This window comes from Rhinatrema bivittatum, chromosome 19 (genome assembly GCF_901001135.1).
Source record: "Rhinatrema bivittatum chromosome 19, aRhiBiv1.1, whole genome shotgun sequence".
NCBI lineage: Eukaryota > Metazoa > Chordata > Amphibia > Gymnophiona > Rhinatrematidae > Rhinatrema > Rhinatrema bivittatum.
In genome coordinates, this window is record NC_042633.1 from 42,805,445 (window position 1) to 42,826,933 (window position 21,489).

The window sequence follows — 21,489 nt, forward strand, 5'->3', positions numbered from 1 at the left end:
CCCTGGTTGTATATATAGTGACAGGGAGAGGGAAGGTATAGGCCTTGGACTGCGTACGATGACGCGGTGAGGAAGGGAGCAGGCCCTGGTTGTATATATAGTGACAGGGAGAGGGAAGGTATAGGCCTTGGACTGCGTACGATGTCGCGGTGAGGAAGGGAGCAGGCCCTGGTACATATACAGTGACAGGGAGAGGGAAGGTATAGGCCTTGGACTGCGTACGATGACGCGGTGAGGAAGGGAGCAGGCCCTGGTTGTATATATAGTGACAGGGAGAGGGAAGGTATAGGCCTTGGACTGCGTACGATGACGCGGTGAGGAAGGGAGCACGCCCTGGTACATATACAGTGACAGGGAGAGGGAAGGTATAGGCCTTGGACTGCGTACGATGACGCGGTGAGGAAGGGAGCAGGCCCTAGGCTTATACACAGTGACAGGGAGAGGGAAGGTATAGGCCTTGGACTGCGTACGATGACGCGGTGAGGAAGGGAGCAGGCCCTGGTACATATACAGTGACAGGGAGAGGGAAGATATAGGCCTTGGACTGCGTACGATGACGCGGTGAGGAAGGGAGCAGGCCCTGGTACATATACAGTGACAGGGAGAGGGAAGGTATAGGCCTTGGACTGCGTACGATGACGCGGTGAGGAAGGGAGCAGGCCCTGGTACATATACAGTGACAGGGAGGGGGAAGGTATAGGCCTTGGACTGCGTACGATGACGCGGTGAGGAAGGGAGCAGGCCCTGGTACATATACAGTGACAGGGAGAGGGAAGATATAGGCCTTGGACTGCGTACGATGACGCGGTGAGGAAGGGAGCAGGCCCTGGTACATATACAGTGACAGGGAGAGGGAAGATATAGGCCTTGGACTGCGTACGATGACGCGGTGAGGAAGGGAGCAGGCCCTGGTACATATACAGTGACAGGGAGAGGGAAGGTATAGGCCTTGGACTGCGTACGATGACGCGGTGAGGAAGGGAGCAGGCCCTGGTACATATACAGTGACAGGGAGAGGGAAGGTATAGGCCTTGGACTGCGTACGATGACGCGGTGAGGAAGGGAGCAGGCCCTGGTACATATACAGTGACAGGGAGAGGGAAGGTATAGGCCTTGGACTGCGTACGATGACGCGGTGAGGAAGGGAGCAGGCCCTGGTACATATACAGTGACAGGGAGAGGGAAGGTATAGGCCTTGGACTGCGTACGATGACGCGGTGAGGAAGGGAGCACGCCCTGGTACATATACAGTGACAGGGAGAGGGAAGGTATAGGCCTTGGACTGCGTACGATGACGCGGTGAGGAAGGGAGCAGGCCCTGGTACATATACAGTGACAGGGAGGGGGAGGTATAGGCCTTGGACTGCGTACGATGACGCGGTGAGGAAGGGAGCAGGCCCTGGTACATATACAGTGACAGGGAGGGGGGGGGGGGAAGGCGTAGGACTGCGTACGATGACGCGGGTGAGGAAGGGAGCAGGCCCTGGTACATATACAGTGACAGGGGGGGGGGGGGGAAGGCGTAGGACTGCGTACGATGACGCGGTGAGGAAGGGAGCAGGCCCTGGTACATATACAGTGACAGGGAGAGGGAAGGTATAGGCCTTGGACTGCGTACGATGACGCGGTGAGGAAGGGAGCAGGCCCTGGTACATATACAGTGACAGGGAGAGGGAAGGTATAGGCCTTGGACTGCGTACGATGACGCGGTGAGGAAGGGAGCACGCCCTGGTACATATACAGTGACAGGGAGAGGGAAGGTATAGGCCTTGGACTGCGTACGATGACGCGGTGAGGAAGGGAGCAGGCCCTGGTACATATACAGTGACAGGGAGAGGGAAGGTATAGGCCTTGGACTGCGTACGATGACGCGGTGAGGAAGGGAGCAGGCCCTGGTACATATACAGTGACAGGGAGAGGGAAGATATAGGCCTTGGACTGCGTACGATGACGCGGTGAGGAAGGGAGCAGGCCCTGGTACATATACAGTGACAGGGAGAGGGAAGGTATAGGCCTTGGACTGCGTACGATGACGCGGTGAGGAAGGGAAGCAGGCCCTGGTACATATACAGTGACAGGGAGAGGGAAGGTATAGGCCTTGGACTGCGTACGATGACGCGGTGAGGAAGGGAGCAGGCCCTGGTACATATACAGTGACAGGGAGAGGGAAGGTATAGGCCTTGGACTGCGTACGATGACGCGGTGAGGAAGGGAGCAGGCCCTGGTACATATACAGTGACAGGGAGGGGGGGGGGGGGGGGGAAGGCGTAGGACTGCATACAGTGACGTGGCTTGGGAGGGAGCAGGAACTGGGCTGTATACAGGGACAGGAGAGGGAGGAAGTGGGCCCCATACAGTGACAGGGAGGGGGGAAGGTGTAGGCCTGCGTACAATGACAGGGCAAGGAAAGGAGCAGGAACTTGGGCTGCACAGAGTGAGAGAGGCGGAGGGAGGGAGGGAGGGAGGGAGCGGGCCCTGCAGAGGAGGAGCCCTGCCTGCAGCTCCCAGGCTTGACGGGAGGAGGGCGGGTGATGTGGAAGGGTTGATCACACCTTCTCCTCTGCTCTCCCCTTCTCTGGGATTTCCTAGCAGAGGCTTAAGGTCTGCAAATAAGTCAGATCCGGGTGGAGAGAGAGAGAGAGAGAGTGTGAAGGAGGAAAAGGTGGCGGTGCCCAGGCAGCAGTGCAGGAGCTCCGTGAGGTAAGGGGGGGGGGGGGGGGGGGTGCCGTCCCCAGGGCTTTCCGCTAGGGAAACATCTGGCAGAGGAGAGGAGCTTGGTAACGGGGGCTCCCAGCAGTTCACAGCCCAGGCTGAAAGTTTCCAGATGTTCGCTGCGGGATCCCCGGACAGGCGCCTAGACCCAGATGTGCTCCCTCTCAGCGCCTGGGGAGCAGGGAGACGGCAGACGGCGGGACAGCTGTTTTCAGTCGGAGCCTGGGGAGGCAGACCCGGGGTGGGGGGGGGGGGGGGGGGCTGTCTCTCTGCACTGCCTGCCTTTTCTCCTTGGGTGTCAGGACTTCCTTCCCCAATTTCAGCCTAGATCTGTCAGTTCCCTCTCTCCCTCTCAGTGATCCTCCTAAGCCCTGCACCCTTCAGGCCACCTCTTCCATCTGGGCTTCAGGAAATGCTGCTGAAGGGATGGACCACAGGTTACTCTGTTACTAGGGGGACACCCCTCCATCTCTACAGTAGAAACCAATCATGGTGGACCAGTGCGTACAGTAATCAACGGCCACCATTCTTCACGAGTCCTCCTCTCCCCCACGCAGGGCAGCCACAGCCTTTGGTCACCATTTTTTTTCCCCACCCCAGAGGTGGCTGCACGCACCTTTCCCGTACAGAGTAGTGGGTGGTGTTGTGGCGGGTGATCTTTCTGGGGAACTCCCGGAGCAAAGAGAAGAGGTGATGATAGGGCCGGGAAAGAGAGATATTTTGGAGAGGGTGGGGGGTAGGGGCAGCGATGCCCCCCCCCCACCCCCCTCCATGATGTTTGATCGTCCGTGGCCAGCGAGGGAAGTTTTGCAGCACGGGATCTGCCTGAAAGCAGCCTGTGATGCCCCAAACAGCCCATCTCTTTTTTTTTTTCCCCATTTGAGGTCAGAGGTCAAATGTCATGATCTGCTGACCTCTGGGCAAGAGGGCAGAACCCGTGGGCTTTCCAAGGATGCCCTTGTTCACGTGGGATCAATACAGTCACTGCGGGGGAGCGTCCTGGAAACCTTTACGCATTAACTCATTATTTATACAGAAAATAAAGTATAGCAACCATATGATAAATATAACATGGGTGGGGCAACAGTTGTAACGTATAATACGAAAAATATAGAATAACCATCCGGGTAAAAATTACAAGGGCGAGATGATAGAATGTGCATATATATATATATATATATATATATATATATATATATATATATAAAACACAGCAACGCATAACAAACTAGAATACATCATGTAATATAGCACAGAATATAATATAACCTAACCTCATATAACATAATATAATCTTAACTCATTATTTATACAGAAAATAAAGTATAGCAGCCATATGATAAATATAACATGGGTGGGGCAACAGTGTAACGTATAATACAGAAAAATATAGCATAACTATAGGGTAAATATTACAAGGGGCGAGATGATAGAATGTGTATATATATATAAAACACAGCAACGCATAACATAAACTAGAATACATCATGTAATATAGCACAGAATATAATATAACCTAACCTCATATAACATAATATAATCTTAACTCATTATTTATACAGAAAATAAAGTATAGCAGCCATATGATAAATATGGCTGCTATACTTCTCCATTTCCACGATTTCAGGTCAGTTTTGCAAGCCATTATATTTTCCAAAATTGACTATTGTAACTCACTCCTTCACGGCCTGCCTGATATCGCACTCAAACCTCTCCAGCTACTACAGAACGCCACGGCCAGGGTCCTCACAAAAATCCAACAAGAGGGACCATATAACTCCAATTTTTAAAGAATCTACATTGGCTACCAATTAAGTTTAGAATCCTTCATAAACTATTAAGAGTCACTCACAGAGCCGTACACAACGTCACTCCTCTGGAGCTTACAATACCTGTGCAACTCCACACCTAGGTCCGTCCCAATTAGACTTGCCCAGAGAGGAACTCTTCAAACACCCACCATCAAGACCTCCCTCGGTAAGAGAGCTATATCCGCCTCAGGCCCCAAGCAACGGAGCCTGCTCCCTCCTGAACTGAGGCTGGAACGATGTCCAATCACCTTTAAGAAGAGACTTAAGACTTTGTTATTCGAACAAGCCTTTCCATAACCACTCACCTCAGCCTTGGTTCTTATCCACATCATGAGTCCTCTATCCAACTTGAGGCCTTCATAGTCCTCCTCTACTCAGTTTCCCTGATCTTCACACAAGTTATACAAATCCAGTTCTCTATACTTGCTTCACACATTTTTTGTTTATCCAGATTATTTCTACCCTGTTCAGTGTTTTTTTTATCCAGGTTATCTCCACCCTGTTAATTGTAAAACAAGACTGTGTTATTTTTGCTGGTTGTAATGTAAACCAAAGTGATAATTAATCCTGTTAATTGAGCCTCGGTATATAAAATTTATAAATAAATAAATATAACATGGGTGGGGCAACAGTGTAATGTATAATACAGAAAAATATAGCATAACCATCGGGTAAAAATTACAAGGGCGAGATGATAGAATGTGTATATATATATATATATATATATATATATATATATATATATATATATATACATTCTATACACATATACACATAACATAAACTAGAATACATCATGTAATATAGCACAGAATATAATATAACCTAACCTTATATAACATAATATAATCTTAACTCATTATTTATACAGAAAATAAAGTATAGCAACCATATGATAAATATAACATGGGTGGGGTAACAGTGTAACGTATAATACAGAAAAATATAGCATAACCATAGGGTAAATATTACAAGGGCGAGATGATATATATATATATATATATATATATATATATGTATATAAAACACAGCGACACATAACATAATATAGCACAGAATATAATATAACCTAACCTTATATAACATAATATAATGCCCATAATAAAATGTTGATGCAATGTTGAAATACATCCTGACTTACAATATAATGAATGACAGGATGCTATACTACAGGTATAATATAATGAAATAGTGTGATAAGGTTACAATACAGAGCATATATATATATATGTGTGATGTATTATCCACATATACTGTAATAGTACATAGGGTGTTCTTATGACACAGTGAAATATATGATCTGAAGTTAAATATGTAATGTAATATATAGTGGGACCAACACTGAAACGCTGCTTAGCCGGGTAAGTGGCAGCCACTGGAATATCTGGCTATGTTCAAAGGCTGGTTAGGATTTAACCGGTTAAGTAGATAGCCGGATAACTTGGGGGACATAAGTGCCTGTATTCAGCCTTATCCGGTTAAGTTAACCCAATAAGTTACACCAGCTCAATCCCGTTATATTCCTGCTGCTGAATATCCATTCTCAGTTAACCGGATAACTAATGTCCAGATAACCGGATATCTTTGCATACTGGGCCCAGTATTCTATAAGGTTCTGAGATAATAATTAAATATATGGATTTCAGTTGGCACATGGTGTGAAGGAGAGGGTATTTCAGAGCACATGAGCTAAGGAGGTTAGAGGAATAGGTTTCATGTAGGTATTTGTAAGGAAACTTGAATGTGATATGCTGTACGTGGTTATTGGACTTGTTGGTCTGGGTGCATGGATCCGATTTTTGTTACGGTATTGGGACGTCAGAGAGAGGAAAATGTGTGAGGTTTATACATATTGTAAATTGTCCTATGTTTTATGTAAATGTCAAGTTTTCTTGTATTTTGGGGGTACGGGATGTTTTACTGATTCGTTAGGGTTATTTGTTTCATACTGCAAGCTGCCTCCAGCCCTTGGTAGCGGTGTTTAACAAATGAGATATGATGTGATACGGGATATTAATGTACAGTGTGATATGAGATATGATACAATGGCGTATGCAGTGTGACTACAGTTAAACTATGGAAGATGTGGTCAAGGCTGGTAGTATAGTGGACTTTAAGACAAAGGTTTGGCATGTTTCCGGAAGACAGGTCCAGAAATAATTACTAGCCAGAGAGATCTGGTGGTCTCCACTCCAGGGAGTGAGGGACATGGAAAGGACTTTTCCTATCACGATCTACTGGGTACATCCAAATGACCCAGCCTGCCACTGTTGGAGACAGGATGCAGGGCTTGCTAGGCCCTGGTTCTGACCCAGCATGGCACTTTTTATGTTCTAAAGGGATATTGTGATGTAAGGGACCCAGGGCAGCTTACATCAATAAAATGCATAGAATACAGTAGAAAATATAATCTAATTAAATAAAATACAGTATTATAAAATACAATAAAACTGTAATCAAAATCTGTTCCATAAAGCTGCTCCTACACCCCTCTCCCCAGTGAAGCTACCCTGGGAACACTTACATTTGGGTCTTGGTGATTTGGAGTAAATGACGTGAAATGACATATTATGATATAATAGAGTCTGTGGTGAGAAACACTACGATATAATGTCACATGCATAGTGATATGAGATTTTATGATATAACAGAGTGCATGGTGTGACAAAATATAATGCCACGTACAATGAGATAAATAAGTAAATAATGGAGTATATGGTGTGATTATGACATATTGTATAATGGAGTTTATGTCATATCTCATCTTATACAGCATTATATCATATTTCTTATCACATCATACCACTCCATTATATCATAATAACTCATTTCACACCATATACTTGATTATATCTCATATTACAACATATGCAGCATTATATCATATCTCTTATCAAGCATGCACTCAATTATATTATATCTCATAACACACCATATACTCCATTATACAATATGACATAATCACATGATATACTCCATAATGTCATATCTCATCATGTACAGCATTATATATTTTTTTTATCATACCATACACTCCATTATATCATATCTCACCATATATTCAATTATATCATAATATCTCATATACACCATATTGGAGTATATGGTGTAATATGATATATTATGATATAATTGAGTGTATGGCATGATTAGAGATATGATATATTGCTGCATATGTTGTAATATGAGATATAATCAAGTATACGGTGTGATACAAGATATTATGATATAATGGAGTGTATGATGTGATAAGAAATATGATATAATGCTGTATAAGATGAGATATGACATAATGGAGTCTATGATGTGATATGATATATTATGATATAACTGAGTGTATGGCATGATTAGAGATATGATATATTGCAGCATATGATGTAAAATGATATAATGGAGCACACGGTGTGATATAAGGCAATATGAAATAATGGAGTACATGGTGTTATTATGACATGATAGAATGGAGTCTGCAGTGAGATACACTATGATATAATGCTGCATATTGTGTGATACATTATGATATAATGGAGTGTATGATGTGACAAGATATGATTAGGTTGCTGAATACGATGTAATATGAGATATTACGATATAACTAGCTGATACCCAGTGAAATTTCCCAGAGGTTCCTAGTCACATTCCAGGCCCCTGCAATGTCCTGTTCTCAACATCACCTTCACCCCTGTTGTAATTTTGAGTATCTCCCCACCCCAGCCCCCAGCTATCAGCTTCATCCCACCACTCACCCCTCCCCTCCCCTCTCCACCACTCTCCACCTGACCTGACCAAAGCATGTCTCCTCTACTCCCCTTCCACCCACTTCTCAGGCTCCCTCCAATCCCACTGGCCTGCGGATCACTCTTCCAGGCCGCACGCCTCCTGGCCTCCTTCCCATCCAGCACCCAGCAGGCAGCCCAGCATCCTCTGGGAATCCTCCCAGCCTCAATGTCCCGCAGCTCCGCTGCCATCACCTTGCAGTGAGCCAGGAGATCGAGCGTGTCTGAAGGCTCAGGGCAGAGCATACCCGGGCCTACGCCCTCTGGGCTACGTGCATTGCTCGAAATATACGCGCATGGATTCTGAATTTCGCACGCATTCTCCTCAGCAGCTGGCGGGATGATGTCTCATATCACCTCACCAGTCGCCAACAGGCAGGCAGCACTTTTGGGGGCTCTGTGTATTATATATATATATATACACATGATGGAGCATGCGGTGAGATACACTGCGGCATGAAGGAGCGTACGGTGCCAGTATGAGAGCCGCACCACAGGCTCCCTTCCGACACGCACTGCGGCTGACCTGTGTGATTCATTCAGACTGGTTTGTCAGGATCAGAACAGGAAAGGTGACCCGGGGGAAACCACATTCTGTGCCGCCGCCCTGCGGAGGATCTCAGGGCTCTTCACCTGCCCCTGATTCAGTTCAGGTTTAAGAGCCGGTGTCACACCGGAGGCCAAAGCAGCAGCAGAATGCGCTCAGCCCAGCTCCACCGGCCCACGCGCAGCTGGACGGGCGTTTTTCGGACGCGCCGTGCCGACGCCCAATGCAATAAGGGGATTGGCGCCTCCGAGCTCACGGGCAGCTAACGGCGCTCGTCACGTGTATAAATGCCATGCAGACGAGGCCATTAGCTACTACCCCCCGACGCCAGCCCCGGAGCTGGTGTCAAGTGAAACCGCGAGGTCGATTGCTCCAGAGAAATTGAAAAAAAAAAATTACTGCCCCGTGTGGTTCCTCTTACTCGTATCCTTGCTATACGCAGTGCAATTCTAGTGCTTGCGGTGCAAGAGCGCCACTGATTTGAGATGCACGTTCGCTGGGCTTGATTGATAAACTTTGGAGGTTTCCGAACCGGAGGGGAGAAGAAATACGGTCGTGTCAGGGGATCTTCGGCGAATCGGTGTGCGCAAGCGTTTTAAAATAAAGCTGGAAATGTCCCAGGGCCCCGTGGACCCTCCGCAGAGGCACGAAGGGACGTGCACCCATTGTAACTCAGGGCACCCGTCGCAGGCGTTCCCCAGCGCAGTCCTCCCTGTTAAAGCAGCCACTAATTTACAGGCTGCACTGGGCGGCCAGAGGCTGAAAAGACGGGGGTCCCCATTCATGTCCCTTAGCGCCCAGGGCCACTGATCCACGCGAGGAGCCGTGCCTGATCTCTCAGAGGACTCTGCCCCTTATCCGTTCCATCTCTTCCGCCCTTCCCCCTTTTCCGAGACATCCTCGGCTGCCAAGGTGCTAGGTAGGAGCCTTTCTCTAAATCTTCAGCAAACATCAGCATGGGATAAAGAGAAAGACAGAAGGCGTCAGTCCCAGCAGCACCTTCCCACTCAATAAACAGCACCCAGTAAGCTAAGAAAATCTCCACACTGGAGAAGGACCATCTAATGCACTCCCCGTGTGGATACGGAGCCCGTCACCTCTAGGACTGGAGGGAGCAGGGATACAGAGCCCGTCACCTCTAGGACTGGAGGGAGCAGGGGATGGGAGCAGGGATACAGAGCCTGTCACCTCTAGGACTGGAGGGAGCAGGGGATGGGAGCAGGGATACAGAGCCTGTCACCTCTAGGACTAGAGGGAGCAGGGAATGGGAGCAGGGATACAGAGCCTGTCGCCTCTAGGACTGGAGGGATCAGGGGACGGGAGCAGGGATACAGAGCCTGTCGCCTCTAGGACTGGAGGGATCAGGGGATGGGAGCAGGGATACGGAGCCTGTCGCCTCTAGGACTGGAGGGATCAGGGGATGGGAGCAGGGATACGGAGCCTGTCGCCTCTAGGACTGGAGGGATCAGGGGACGGGAGCAGGGATACAGAGCCTGGCACCTCTAGGACTGGAGGTATCAGGGGATGGGAGGGATCAGGGGATGGGAGCAGGGATACAGAGCCTGGCACCTCTAGGACTGGAGGGATCAGGGGACAGGAGCAGGGATACAGAGCCTGTCACCTCTAGGACTGGAGGCATCAGGGGACGGGAGCAGGGATACAGAGCCTGTCACCTCTAGGACTGGAGGGAGCAGGGGATGGGAGCAGGGATACAGAGCCCGTCACCTCTAGGACTGGAGGGATCAGGGGACGGGAGCAGGGATACAGAGCCTGTCACCTCTAGGACTGGAGGGATCAGGGGATGGGTGCAGGGATACAGAGCCCGTCACCTCTAGGACTGGAGGGATCAGGGGATGGGAGCAGGGATACAGAGCCCGTCACCTCTAGGACTGGAGGGATCAGGGGATGGGGCAGGAATACAGAGCCTGTCACCTCTAGGACTGGAGGGAGCAGGGGATGGGAGCAGGGATACAGAGCCTGTCACCTCTAGGACTGGAGGGATCAGGGGATGGGAGCAGGGATACAGAGCCTGTCACCTCTAGGACTGGAGGGAGCAGGGGATGGGAGGGATCAGGGGACGGGAGCAGGGATACAGAGCCTGGCACCTCTAGGACTGGAGGGATCAGGGGATGGGAGCAGGGATACAGAGCCTGTCACCTCTAGGACTGGAGGGAGCAGGGGATGGGAGCAGGGATACAGAGCCTGTCACCTCTAGGACTGGAGGGAGCAGGGATACAGAGCCCGTCACCTCTAGGACTGGAGGGAGCAGGGGATGGGAGCAGGGATACAGAGCCTGTCACCTCTAGGACTGGAGGGATCAGGGGACGGGAGCAGGGATACAGAGCCCGTCACCTCTAGGTCTGGAGGGATCAGGGGATGGGAGCAGGGATACAGAGCCTGTCACCTCTAGGACTGGAGGGATCAGGGATACAGAGCCCGTCACCTCTAGGACTGGAGGGATCAGGGGATGGGAGCAGGGATACAGAGCCTGTCACCTCTAGGACTGGAGGGATCAGGGGATGGGAGCAGGAATACAGAGCCTGTCACCTCTAGGACAGGAGGGATCAGGGGATGGGTGCAGGGATACAGAGCCTGTCACCTCTAGGACAGCAGGGATCAGGGGATGGGAGCAGGGATACAGAGCCTGTCACCTCTAGGACTGGAGGTATCAGGGGATGGGAGGGATCAGGGGATGGGAGCAGGGATACAGAGCCTGGCACCTCTAGGACTGGAGGGATCAGGGGACAGGAGCAGGGATACAGAGCCTGTCACCTCTAGGACTGGAGGGAGCAGGGGACGGGAGCAGGGATACAGAGCCTGTCACCTCTAGGACTGGAGGAATCAGGGGATGGGTGCAGGGATACAGAGCCTGTCACCTCTAGGACTGGAGGGCTCAGGGGATGGGAGCAGGGATACAGAGCCCGTCACCTCTAGGACTGGAGGGATCAGGGGATGGGAGCAGGGATACAGAGTCCGTCACCTCTAGGACTGGAGGGATCAGGGGATGGGAGCAGGGATACAGAGCCCGTCACCTCTAGGACTGGAGGGATCAGGGGATGGGAGCAGGGATACAGAGCCCGTCACCTCTAGGACTGGCGGGATCAGGGGATGGGTGCAGGGATACAGAGCCTGTCACCTCTAGGACTGGAGGGATCAGGGGATGGGTGCAGGGATACAGAGCCTGTCACCTCTAGGACTGAAGGGATCAGGGGATGGGTGCAGGGATACAGAGCAAGTCACCTCTAGGACTTGAGGGATCAGGGGATGGGAGCAGGGATACAGAGCCTGACACCTCTAGGACTGGAGGGATCAGGGATGGGAGCAGGGATACAGAGCCTGTCACCTCTAGGACTGGAGGGATCAGGGGATGGGAGCAGGGATACAGAGCCTGTCACCTCTAGGACTGGAGGGATCAGGGGATGGGTGCAGGGATACGGAGCCCGTCACCTCTAGGACTGGAGGGATCAGGGGACGGGAGCAGGGATACGGAGCCCGTCACCTCTAGGACTGGAGGGATCAGGGGACGGGAGCAGGGATACGGAGCCCGTCACCTCTAGGACTGGAGGGATCAGGGGACGGGAGCAGGGATACGGAGCCCGTCACCTCTAGGACTGGAGGGATCAGGGGACGGAGCAGGGATACGGAGCCTGTCACCTCTAGGACTGGAGGGATCAGGGGATGGGTGCAGGGATACAGAGCCCGTCACCTCTAGGACTGGAGGGATCAGGGGATGGGAGCAGGGATACAGAGCCTGTCACCTCTAGGACAGGAGGGATCAGGGGATGGGAGCAGGGATACAGAACTGTCACCTCTTGGACTGGAGGGATCAGGGGATGGCACATGTTACGTTCTTGGGTAATATACATGCACATGTCTGAGGTGTATGCCCTGGCAGCACACCTGTAGCACTAGGTCTTGCACTTGAGCTCTCAGAGGTGAGATTGGGGCATTCCCTTGCTATCTTGTGGCATAGGCAGGAGTATTTCGGTTTTTCCTTGTCCTTTTAGACTTAACAGCAGCCTTCAGCCCTATTGATCATTCTATTCTCATCAAGCGTTTTGCTGATATAGGGATAGGAAATACTATTCTGAAATAGTTTTCTTCTTTTCTGAGGGATCGATATCAATTTATGTTCCAGGGATAAAACGATGAATTCCAGCTTTGTACCGAGGTACCTCAAGGTTTGGCCTTATCGGCTTCCTTCTTTAATGTCTATATTGCCCCAATCTGTTGTATTTTTGTCTCAGTTGGATGTAGGGGTATCGTCTTTTGTTTTTGCCGACGATCTTCAGTCCTTTGTCCCAATCACTGACTGGATTGACCGTCCTCTTAAGAAGGTTTGAACTCTCTGATGACCCTTAAGGATTGCTTAACAAAAAAAAAACCCCAGATTGCTCCTAAATTTGTGAAAAAGAGAAATCTTATAGTTAAGCTGGATTTCCCCGACTCATGTGCTCCTCAGTCTCTGGTCGTAGATGAAGTGAAAAGAAACCCGAGGGTGATAGAGGCCAAGGAACCTTGGGGTCATTGTGGATTCGAAGCTTGCAAGCAATTTCAAGCAATGCAAGGGGCCTGCTTGAAATTACACGATGCTGCGAAGAGCGAGCCTGGTTTTAAGAACGCTCGTGCATTCTCCAGCATTGCCTTCACCAGATTATTGTAACGCCTGATACCCTCGGTCTCCCACAAAAAAAAACTCTTTATAAAGGCCTCACAACTCGTTCAGGATCCCACCGCGGGGATGGGAGCCGGGACTCCCATTCCTGAGCAGATATCATCACCCGGTCCTGAAGGACTCACGCCTCGGCTTCCCGTTAAACGGAGGGATCTGCTTTGAAATCCTGATGTTAAGCCTTCGGGCGGCTCTCGAGCTTCATCGCCCCGGTAGGCGCCTTGAGATCTTCCGTCATTCAGGATTATCCGTCTGGAGATGAATCTCGCGAAAGGGTTCCCGAGCTTTGCAAATACTCTTCGGCGAAATATGAAGGAAGAACACCCCCCCCCCCTTCCAAAATTCAGGAAGATGTTAAAGGGCCTTTCTGTCTGTTTCCACGAAGATGGCATTTGTGGCCGAATGTTGCGGCTGAGGAGCCGAATGGTTTAAGGTCACGGCCTGTATAGGGTCTGGCGTTTATGAAAGTCGAGGACGGCGTGGACAGCCTGTGACATCTCATGAGAGAGAGAGAGTATCCTATTGTGATGAAATTCCCTCGCCAGCCCCCTGCCTTCCTGCATGTGCCAGGGTCCCTCACGAGTCCTGTCTTCTCCTGCCTGAGACAGTGATATCTTGCCCCAGCTCCCCCCACTATCACCTCCAGCATTCACCCACACCCCGCCCGGGTGCCCCACTCATCAGCCCACGTTAACCCTCGCCTCCTCCCCCGTCACTGCCCCCAGCTTTCACCTGCTCCTTGCCTCGCCCTCAGCAGTCACCCCTGCTTATCATAGAAACATAGAAATGACGGCAGAGGAAGACCGAACGGCCCATCCAGTCCGCCCAGCAAGCTTTCACACTTGGTTTTTTTTTCATACTTTTCTGTTACTCTTGGCCCTTTTAAGTAACTTTTTGGTTCTATTTCCCTTCCACCCCCCCCGCAAGCTACTCCCACCCTTGTTTACCCAGCCCGTGCAATTCAGTCCTTGTTGGTTGTTTGAATATAAATCCTCTTTTCTTCATTCCCCCTGTCGTTGAAGCAGTTGACCCGTTCCCCAGCAGTCGTCCCTGGAATCAAGCAGGAGCCCGAACCCGTTAAAATGTCCTTGGCCTTTTCTGGCGGGTGACCCCCCCTCGCCTGACTGAATAATGATATGAGAGGAGAGAGAATGTCAGGGCCAGGGCCTGAAGGCATCGCTCTCACCAGCCGGCCCCTGTGTGCCCGCTTCTCTGTCCTCAGATGGCCTCTGCCAACGACGCCCGGCAGACCCAGAAAGATGCTGCCGACCAGAACTTTGACTACATGTTCAAGCTGCTGATCATCGGCAACAGCAGCGTGGGCAAGACGTCCTTCCTCTTCCGCTACGCGGACGACTCCTTCACCTCCGCCTTCGTCAGCACCGTGGGCATCGACTTCAAGGTCAAGACGGTGTACCGCAACGAGAAGAGGGTCAAGCTGCAGATCTGGGTGAGTGCCCGGCGTGAGGGGGTGGGGGGGGGGGGGGGGGCACGTGCCCAGGGCGCTCGAGAGTGGGAGGGGGAAGAGGGAGGCGGGAGAGGAGGAGTACCGCCGTGCACTCCTCCTCCTGCAGGAACACGTGTATGCACAGCACACACACACACTGATACAGGTACCTGCACACACAGCATACAGGAACACATGTGCACACACACACAGACATACAACAAGTGTGCACACAGAGCACACTCACATGCAGGAACGCGTGTGCACACACACACAGAGCACACTCACATGCAGGAACGCATGTGCACACTCACACACAGAGCACACTCACATGCAGGAACACATGTACACACAGCCCACACAGACATACAACACGTGTGCACACAGAGCACACTCACATGCAGGAACACATGTGCAAACACACACAGACATACAACAAGTGTGCACACAGAGCACACTCACATGCAGGAATGCGTGTGCACACACACACACAGAGCACACTCACATGCAGGAACATGTGTATGCACAGCACGCACACACAGCATACAGGAACGCATGTGCACACACACACACAGAGCATACTCACATGCAGGAACACATGTACTCACAGTCCACACAGACATACAACACGTGTGCACACAGAGCCCACTCACATGCAGGAACGCATGTGCACACTCACACACAGAGTACACTCACATGCAGGAACACGTGTGCACACTCACACACAGAGCACACTCACATGCAGGAACGCGTGTACGCACAGCCCACACAGACATACAACACGTGTGCACTGATACAGGTATCTGTACACACAGCACACTGACCTGTATTTGTCTCTAGTCCCTGCTCTGCAGGGATCAGATCTGCCCTTGCTCCGCCTGGGCCTGGGAACAGGAAGAAGGGAGGTCAAGTTGACAGATTCCGGCTCGTGGAAGTAAGAGATTTCTCTGGTAAAGTCCACGCTGACTCACTCACTCCGTGTACCCAAGGGGTGTGGAGATTCGGGCTACGCCCATGAGAGCATATATACCCCTCAGCTAGGGTTACCATATAGCTCCATGTCAGTAGGGAGAAGCCGAGCCGGGCCTGGGTTTTACTCTGCCTGCTGTGGGGGCTTCCTGCCTTCAGTGGGCAGGGAAGGATTAATCTCTTGCTACCTCCACTTGTTGTAAGCAGGGAGTTGGGAGTGAGAAAACCTAACCCTGCATGGAGTTTGATGCTGACATGGAGCTGGGTTCCCACCTGTCCCCGGGGGGGGGGGGGGGGGGGGGGTGGGTCAGCACAGGGCTCTGGGAGGGATGGGGAGTTGGGAGGAGAGAGGGATTCAGCCTGCCTGAATGGAGGGATGCTTAGAGTGTCAGGGGGAGGTGATGTTAGGGTTTATGCCTTTTGGTGGGCTGAGGTTTGCAGGACATGATGATTATCATGGAGCAGGGATACCAGGATTAATGGTAGCAACAGCAGGTAAATACTAATTTATTTATTTATTTTATTTATTTATATACCGGAGGTTCCTGTATAATATACATATCACCCCGGTTTACAAGGAACAGTAACTATCGCTACATTTAGCGGTTTACATAGAACAGAATTAGGAAAAACGTTTTTACAATTGAACAAATGAAAAACGTTTTTACAATTGAACTAATGACAAAGAAAGGAAAACAACCACAGATGCACACCCACAAATGAGAAAACACCCTCACGCACACTTACCACACCCACACACACATATACGTGCTCCTTAACCAAAGCGTTTGCGATCCCAGGTAGAGGTTAAGTTACTCGCTGCAGGTCACACAGTGAGAGCTGGTGGCAGGAGTGGGATTGGAAACTGAGTCTGCAGGTGTCACAGCTTTGTGTGATTCCATGCTGAAGGCCACACAGTGAGAGATGGTGGCAGTAGTGGGATTGGAAGCTGAGTCTGCAGGTGCCATAGCTCTGAATGTCGCCGTGCTGAAGGTCACTCACTGAGAGATGGTGGCAGTAGTGGGATTGGAAGCTGAGTCTGCAGGTGCCATAGCTCTGAATGTCGCCGTGCTGAAGGTCACTCACTGAGAGATGGAGGCAGTAGTGGGATTGGAAGCTGAGTCTGCAGGTGTCACAGCTTTGTTTTGATTCCATGCTGCAGGTCACACAGTAAGAGATGGTGGCAGTAGTGGAATTGGAAGCTGAGTCTGCAGGTGCCATAGCTCTGAATGTTGCCGTGCTGAAGGTCACTCACTGAGAGATGGTGGCAGCAGTGGGATTGGAAGCTGAGTCTGCAGGTGTCATAGCTCTGAATGTCGCCGTGCTGAAGGTCACTCACTGAGAGATGGTGGCAGCAGTGGGATTGGAAGCTGAGTCTGCAGGTGTCATAGCTCTGAATGTCGCCGTGCTGAAGGTCACTCACTGAGAGATGGTGGCAGTAGTGGGATTGGAAGCTGAGTCTGCAGGTGTCATAGCTCTGAATGTCGCCGTGCTGAAGGTCACTCACTGAGAGATGGTGGCAGCAGTGGGATTGGAAGCTGAGTCTGCAGGTGTCATAGCTCTGAATGTCGCCGTGCTGAAGGTCACTCACTGAGAGATGGTGGCAGTACTAGGGCTGGAAGCTGGGCCTGCACAAGCTCTATGTATTACTTGCAGAAACCTACATAGAAGGTGTTATTAGCGGGCTGCGAAAGGATGTTCCTCCGCTAATGGATGAAGGGGGGAATGGAAACCTCTGGTGGAGGGGGCAGCGGCGGTCCCAGAAATAAGGGAAGGAGCTGTCTCTCTAAAGAGAAATGTTTGCTAGGTGCCAGGCCTTTGGCCTTGGAGACAGGGGAGGGAGGGCGAGGAGCCCGTCTCTGACATGGGGATGGAAGGAGGTTGCTGTGGCAACGCGGGCCTTGTCTCCCAGGCTCCGTCACAAGAGCCCTGTGCGTGAGAGACGCTGGAGACGTCAGACGGCAGCTTTGCTCTTTCCTTGCCAACGCTGAAGCCCGCACCACACTCTGATTTTTTTTTTTTCCACAAGGAGAACAAAACCTTCCAACTGTGGAAATGTTAATTGGTGCGTTAAACTGATCTCCATTTCCTGCAACTGATGAGGTGGAAACTGACGTAGGTGGCTGGGACAAACAACAGATACGGGGACCAAATAGAAGGAAGCGAGGGAGAGACAGGGTCTAATCCCCGGCTCTGTCACTGACTCTCTGTGTGTGACCTCAGGGGGAGTCACTTTATCCCCCTGTGCCTCAGCTCTAATCCCCGGCTCTGTCACTGACTCTCTGTGTGTGACCTCGGGGTGAGACACTTTATCCCCCCTGTGCCTCAGCTCTAATCCCCGGCTCTGTCACTGACTCTGTGTGTGTGACCTCAGGGGGAGTCACTTTATCCCCCTGTGCCTCAGCTCTAATCCCCGGTTCTGTCACTGATTCTCTGTGTGTGACCTCAGGGGGAGTCACTTTATCCCCCTGTACCTCAGTTCTAATCCCCGGCTCTGTCACTGATTCTCTGTGTGTGACCTCAGGGTGAGACACTTTATCCCCTGTGCCTCAGCTCTAATCCCCGGCTCTGTCACTGACTCTCTGTGTGTGACCTCAGGGGGAGTCACTTTATCCCCCTGTACCTCAGTTCTAATCCCCGGCTCTGTCACTGATTCTCTGTGTGTGACCTCAGGGTGAGACACTTTATCCCCCTGTGCCTCAGCTCTAATCCCCGGCTCTGTCACTGACTCTCTGTGTGTGTGTGACCTCGGGGGGAGTCACTTTCCCTCCCTGTGCCTCAGCTCTAATCCCCGGCTCTGTCACTGACTCTCTGTGTGTGTGTGACCTTGGGGGGAGTCACTTTCCCTCCCTGGGCCTGGATTCTCACTCCCGGCTGGGAAGGAAGTGATCTGTGTGTGTGGAGCTGTGTTATTTGCCGGCAGCTGGAGGACTCCCGGCCTCTGCTCCTCTCACAGGACTGCCCGAGCCAGTCGCGCCGCTCACGTCTGGGGAATCAGGTTCCGGTACGGATGCACTGGTTTCGGAGCTGCATTGTTCTCTCCTGGGGGTTCCCCGGCCTGGCTGTCCCTTCTACCCTTGACTTCTCCCTTTTGCTGCCTTTTTCTAAGGACACAGCGGGCCAGGAACGATACCGAACCATCACCACCGCCTACTACAGGGGGGCCATGGGCTTCTTACTGATGTACGACATCTCAAACCAGGACTCTTTCAACGCAGTGCAGGACTGGTAAGAAGATGCCCTCGCCCTGATGCCTTGCTGCCAGCTTTCTGTTTTCGGCTTGCGATGCAGAGATAATGCAGGGGAGGGGGTGGTAGGGGCTGTGAAATCCTCAGGATTTGCAGGGATGCTCCCACCTCGCTGGCACCTGCTGCTGGAAGGGTGCCAAGGGGCGGCCGGTCGTGCCTGCGCCAGCTGCTTTCGTCCCCCGAATGGATTCTGCTTGGATCGAAGGAAGGGGAGGGGAGCCACGCTGAGCGGGGAGAGTAAGGTTGCAGCCTGACTCCCTGTCTTATGGGGGAAGGGTAACCCGGGCATGGTTTTCCCCACTGCATGCGGGGGAACCTGTAGTTGGGGGTAATGAGAAATACAACAGGGGTAAAACCAGGACCGGACCTGCTTATCCCTTATGACCCGGAGGCAGGAGGCGACTCCTTGGACGTGTGCCAGGGAGATGCTGGGGCAGGGCGGTGAGGCCGAGGGACTGACAGCCGTGAACTCCGGCCCCGCTTCTCGGGATTATCAAAATTATGTTCTTAAACCCGGCAGGATTTTGGGAAGCCCGGATCAGCCTGGCCCCCTCCCCCGATGAGCTGGGCAATGCCTGCCGGGGATGATGGCGTCTTCCCCTTCCTGATCCGTTTCTCCCTCTCTCGCTCAGGGCCACGCAGATCAAGACCTACTCCTGGGACAACGCGCAGGTGATCCTGGTGGGGAACAAGTGCGACCTGGAAGACGACCGGGTCATCCCCGCAGAGGACGGGAAGCGGCTGGCCGACGAGCTAGGTCAGGAGATTTCCCCCTCCTTGGCTTTCTAGGTCTCTATGGGCATCCAGACGGGCCCGGGCGCCTTTGCTCACTATGCGTCATGTTTATCGTCCTCCTTTTACAGCCCACGTCGGGGGGGGTTTTTTTTGTTGTTTTTTTTTAAATATACGCAGCAGTCAGACCCGCCTTGGATGCTGTCAGGACCCTGCGCCTCCCTCCGTATCAGCTCCGATTAGTGGATGACGATCAGTCGCACAATTATCATGCACACACCGTGAGCGGGTGACGAGATACCCCCAGCAGCAGACGGGGAAACATCCCGCGCGCGCTGCCCAGAGGAATGTGCGGCACGCTCTGGCGACAGGGGTGGCGTCAGGCGGGCGGCCTCCGCGGGTCAAACGCAGCACACACCCAAGCGGGCCATCCGCGCAGCGTCCCGGCCGCGCAGCGCGCAAAGGACAGCCAGGCCTCGCCCCTCGCTCTGGCCGCCCTCCAGCCAGAAGAGCGCGGCGCGTGCCGGGGGTTCGCGCCGCGCCCCGCGCGCGCGAGGCCTTGTGCAGCTGCTGGCAGAGACGTTTCACGCTCCTTTTCCCCCTGTTCCTCCCCCAGGTTTTGAATTCTTTGAAGCCAGCGCGAAGGAAAACATCAACGTGAAGCAGGTCTTTGAGCGCCTGGTGGACATTATATGTGAGAAGATGAACGAGAGCTTGGACGCCAATTCCTCCCCCCGTCAGCAACAGCAAGAATGCCAACCTGAGTGAGACTCCCCCGCAGCAGTCCAACAGCTGCTCCTGCTAAACAAGGGTCTCTCTTCTGCCCACACACACACGCACACACACACATGCATGCACGCACACACATGCATGCACGCACACACACAAACACACGCGCACACACTCATACACGCACACACGCATGCATGCACACACACGCTCGCACACTCATACACACACTCACACACATGCGCGCGCGCACACAGACACACGCAAGCATGCACACACACACACGCATGCACGCACACGCTCGCACACACGCTCGCACACTCATACACACACTCACACACATGTGTGTGCACACACACAGACACATGCATGCACACACACATGCACGCACACACGCATGCATGCACACACACGCTCGCACACTCATACACACACTCACACACATGTGCGCGCGCACACAGACACACGCAAGCATGCACACACACACACACGCATGCACACGCTCGCACACACGCTCGCACACTCATACACACACTCACACACGCTCACACACATGTGTGTGCACACACACAGACACATGCATGCACACACACATGCACGCGCGCACACACACACATGCACGCACGCACACACACACGCATGCGCACACACACACACACTCCTGCCTTTGGTGCTTTCACCTTCTCCTCTGCTGCAACTCTCCCCTGCGTCCCTCCTCCCCTCCTACACATCCTCAACCAGAAAGATAATGCATCGCTGTCTCACTAAAGCCAAACTTCCCGGGGAAGGCCGTCGGTGAATTCTAGCGTGACCTCCCAAAGGGAGCTTATGAATCAGAAAACCAAG

General features: G+C 51.9%; 1 protein-coding gene across 1 annotated transcript; it reads left to right on the forward strand.

Annotated features, from left to right (window-relative positions):
• The first annotated feature begins 2,541 nt into the window (after positions 1-2,541).
• RAB3D (RAB3D, member RAS oncogene family) lies at positions 2,542-20,861 on the forward strand. Its single transcript, XM_029585142.1, is given in 6 exon segments — positions 2,542-2,700; positions 14,741-14,968; positions 19,044-19,162; positions 19,815-19,939; positions 20,531-20,646; positions 20,648-20,861. Coding segments are annotated over 5 exon segments (660 nt in total). The 5' UTR covers positions 2,542-2,700; the 3' UTR covers positions 20,720-20,861.
• The last annotated feature ends 628 nt before the right edge of the window (positions 20,862-21,489 follow it).